Here is a 4,212-nt window from a genome sequence, read left to right as displayed (position 1 = left end):
GACATTCTATTCATGACCATCTAATTTTTGTATAAAACATAATGTATCCATAGTGACTACCTTTATCCTGTCCTCCTCTTTTTAAAAGCATGATTCAAGAAGAATATAGCTGCTCTCTCTAGCAGGTAAAGCAAAATCGTAGAGGCTCCCTCATTGTTTTTGTTATTGTTACTATGATGATGATGATGATGATGATGATGATGACACTTTTTTTTCTTACCAATCATTTTTCAGAAGGCCCATAACCAATCATTACCATCATGGGTAAATGAGAGTGTTCTGAGGAAACTTCAGAAGCTACATGACAACAAATTCGATTTGATGTTTGGATCTCCATTAATGGCAAAGCTTAAAGGAGGTAAGTAAAGTACAAGTGAAAGGCAGTTGTACCTGGCAGTGGTAGCATCTGACACCAAACATACCTGATAGCAACCTGTGTCCAGCCACACCTCAGAATAGCCCTTAATGCAAAATACATAACAGTAACCATATCTGACAATAACCAATCTTAAATTAGCCACAACTACACCTGGTTATCAGCCAATAAGGAAGTTTCTAAAAGTTATTCACCCTTGTATGAATAGTAGTGAAATCTCTCGCATCACACCCTACCATTTAAAAAAAGAATAGAGAAGTGCACATTAGTTAGTGTAATTCAGACACATTATGTAGTTTGCCAGCACTGGTCAAACCATCCAACCCATGCCAGCATGGACAAGAGATGTTAAATGATGATGTGCCTGAAAAAAGACAGAATGAATTTGACAGGAATACCTTTCCTTGATCATTGGTCTAATCCAAGGGTTCTCAACCATTTTTTAGCTATGGACCCTTTTGATTACTATTTTGCTCTCATGGACTCCTATAGCCATTCAGTGTTTAAAAACTAGTTTTATAGAAACTCCTTTCAAGATTCCTATTTTGTTGTTTTACACACATTAACTTGTATAGGTTGAACTACGTAAAATGCTACAGAAAGAAACCTAGCTGTTTCTTGCAATGCATACATATACATACATCTAAAGCAAAATTTTTTCAGGAGCCCCTAAAATACTAAAGTGGATCCCCAGTTTATTATTTTGTCACATGGACTCCCAAAAATCTTATATAGATCCTCAGGGCCATATGGACTCTGGTTGAGAACCACAGGTCTAATCAGTCAGGTCTGATCTGGAGGTGAAAAAGGACACCAAAAACACCAAACCAGTCTTTACCCATCCAACTGTTGGCGCATAATGGTTCTGACCATACAACCATGACAAAGACTGCCTATAACCAAACAATCTTGATTTGCCCTCTCGCCAACCCTAACATTTCTTTATATATGATATATCTTTAACTCTTTTAATACCAACCTACCTGAGACTGAACTTGGTTCTATGATACAAGCTTCTTATTTTACTGGGATTCAAATTAAAGCCTCCTGTACGGATTCAAACCCCAGCTGCAAAATAATCAGTTTGCACTCATGAGTATACGACTACAGTTATACATGATTGATCTATAACTCGACCAATCAACATGAAACTGTGATGTGATAAGGTTTCTTGAATATTCTAAAATTCACACTCTTTTACCCCAGTTAAACAGTTTGGCACCTGAAGTGCTTGAGCAAGGCAGACTGCAGTTAGCTTTCAACCAAGACAAGTCACATTTTTCAGCTAGCCTTCAACAAGACACAGCATAGTTTTCTTCCTCAAGCTTCAACAATTTGCAGTGGTTCTTATCCAGATAGCTAATGTTTAAGCCAACACAGTAAATCTTTCCTAACAATAAATATTGTTAAATGTTCGTGAATTTGCTTTATTTTTAATAAATGCTGTCATCTAGTCTGCATGATGATGGTTTGCAGCACACACATATTATGCAACCTCACAACAGTTCCATTAAAATTTCCTGTTGATTTATATTCCAAACACCAGCTTATAAATGATGATGTTATTTTATTAAATTTTTCTTTATTTTCAAAATGAATTGAAACAGAGACAGTGCATTTCAATAGAAATATGGTAACCAAGGGGTTAAAGTGATTTGAATTTAAAACTTCCATCAAAATTTCATAATGATTTATGTTCCAAACACCAGTTTAATTATCACAGATATTTAAATAATTCTTCATTTGTTTCAAAATTAATTGAAACAAAACCAATGTATTTCAACAGGAATATAGTAACAAATAACTTAACCACTTGTAACCATATATAACTATAAATGTAGCCACTAGTGTAACTGGGGAGGGCGGTAGAGATGGTCCGTCCCAGGCAGAACTTTTAAAAGGGCAGCACTTTTGAGTCTGTTGTAGGCAATATGTGTTTTTTGTGTGAGGTCCAGGGGCAGCAAGCAGAAGGGCCGCCCCCAGGCAGTGCACACTCTAGCTATGCTGGTGAATGTAGCTTCTGTGAAGCACATCTAACTGTAGCTATACCTTATTTGTAGTGACTTTCTTTCAAAATTATGCAAATTTCGCTGCATTTATCATATAGAGCAGAAGTTCTCAACAGGAGTCCATAAGGTCCCTGAGGGTCTATATAAGATTTTTGGGGGTCCTTGCAGCAAAATAGTAAATTGAGGATCCACAATAGTATTTAAAGGACTCCTGAAAAAATTTTGCTTTAGATGTATTTATTGGTATGTATTAGTATGTATTGCAAGAAACAGCTAGGTTTCTTTCTCTAACATTTTACTTAGTTCAACCTACACAAGTTAATATATGAAAAACTAAACAGGAATTTTGATGAAGTTTCTATAAAACTAGGCTTTAAACACTGAATGGCTATGGGGGTCCACCAGAATGAAATAATAATCAAAGGGATCCATAGATAAAAAATATGGTTGAAAACCCTTGATATAGAGAGTATGAGATGAGATACAAGGTATCACAATTCCTCTATTGTAGCACCCTAGACATGTAGTTTATTTCACAACTACAACTGCCAGTTGATCTCCCAACTGAAACAAGGAAACAAAACTTCCTTTAGTTTTTTTTTTTAATTGTTGATGCTCCTGATTGATATTTTTGGTGACAAGGTGGGATTTAATTTCTGAATATATAAGGTTAGAAGAGATACTGCAAAGCATCTTGTCTGACACTCTAACAATTCCATCAATCCACCCCTACCCTTAAACTGATACCTCCTTCATTAACCCCAAAAGAATGAAAGGCAAAGTTGGCCTTGGCAAGAATTGAACTCAGAGCATAGAGAATAAGAACAAATATAGTAAAACACCCTAACCAACAGTCTGATGACTCTGCCAATTCACTGCCTTTACAGTTATGACCCACCACCATGTAGGGGGTGTGATTCATGTATGTATTTCTTATTCTTACAAAATGACTCCGTCATGACAGAAAACTAAATTTTATTCCATAAAGAAAAGGGGTCGATAATCTTTTGGAATTTTTTATCTATTTTTTTCTAGGGCCAATACTGAAGAAAATTATTTCAAACATGAATAGCGTTGCTATTGAGCGCCAAAAGCCTGAAACCAAGTTATATTTCTACTCAGGGGTAAGTTGTTATTGTTCTTGTTCTTGGTATTGTTGTCATCATTGTATTGCTTCCAAATTGAAGATTTGCCATCACTAGTCTACAGTATGAAGATCACAAGAAAGCAGAATATACTTAGAGTGCATGGACCAACAAATTTAGTCAGCACTATGAATTAACAATGATAGTGTTGTTATTTTAGACTCATCATGGATTATGACAGTTCTACAATAAATTTTAATAAATTCAGCAAAAAAAAAATGTAAATAGCACACTTTGCTTAACCATTGGGTTAGAAATTATTAATTTATTTTTGTTATACATGTGTATAGGTGCAGGCGTGGCTGTGTGGTAAGAAGTTTACTTCCCAAATACACATTCAGTCCCATTGTGTGGCACTTTGGCAAGTGTCTTCTACTATAGCCTTGGGCTGATCAAGGCTTTGTGAGTGGATTTGTTAGACAGAAACTGAAAGAAGCCTGTCATATATGTATATATATATATATATATATATATATCGATTTAAATAAGAGCTCAAAACTGATCCATTGAAAACACTTTATTATAAAGATGACCTATGAAGTAAAGTATTTTCAATGGATCAGTTTTGAGCTCTTATTTAAATTGATATAAATACAAAAACTCACTTGTGAGTTTTTTGCTACGTTTGTTAACAGATACAATATTTTTGCCAAATTTTTGGTATAAAAATATATATAAATAC

General features: G+C 34.9%; 1 protein-coding gene across 2 annotated transcripts in view; it reads left to right on the top strand.

The window, feature by feature from the left end:
* Nucleotides 1-4,212, top strand: part of LOC106869925 (lysosomal acid phosphatase) — a 43,114-nt gene that overhangs the window by 26,779 nt on the left and 12,123 nt on the right. For both annotated transcript variants that reach the window (XM_014915856.2, XM_014915857.2), the window contains exons 6-7: nucleotides 235-358; nucleotides 3,421-3,509. In XM_014915856.2, the coding sequence (XP_014771342.1) occupies nucleotides 235-358; nucleotides 3,421-3,509 (213 nt within the window). The remainder of the gene's footprint in view (nucleotides 1-234; nucleotides 359-3,420; nucleotides 3,510-4,212) is intronic.

The sequence above is a fragment of the Octopus bimaculoides genome, chromosome 18 (assembly GCF_001194135.2).
Source record: "Octopus bimaculoides isolate UCB-OBI-ISO-001 chromosome 18, ASM119413v2, whole genome shotgun sequence".
Lineage (NCBI taxonomy): Eukaryota > Metazoa > Mollusca > Cephalopoda > Octopoda > Octopodidae > Octopus > Octopus bimaculoides.
Note: the sequence above shows the minus strand (reverse complement) of the source record. Positions and strands in the feature narration are given on the sequence as shown.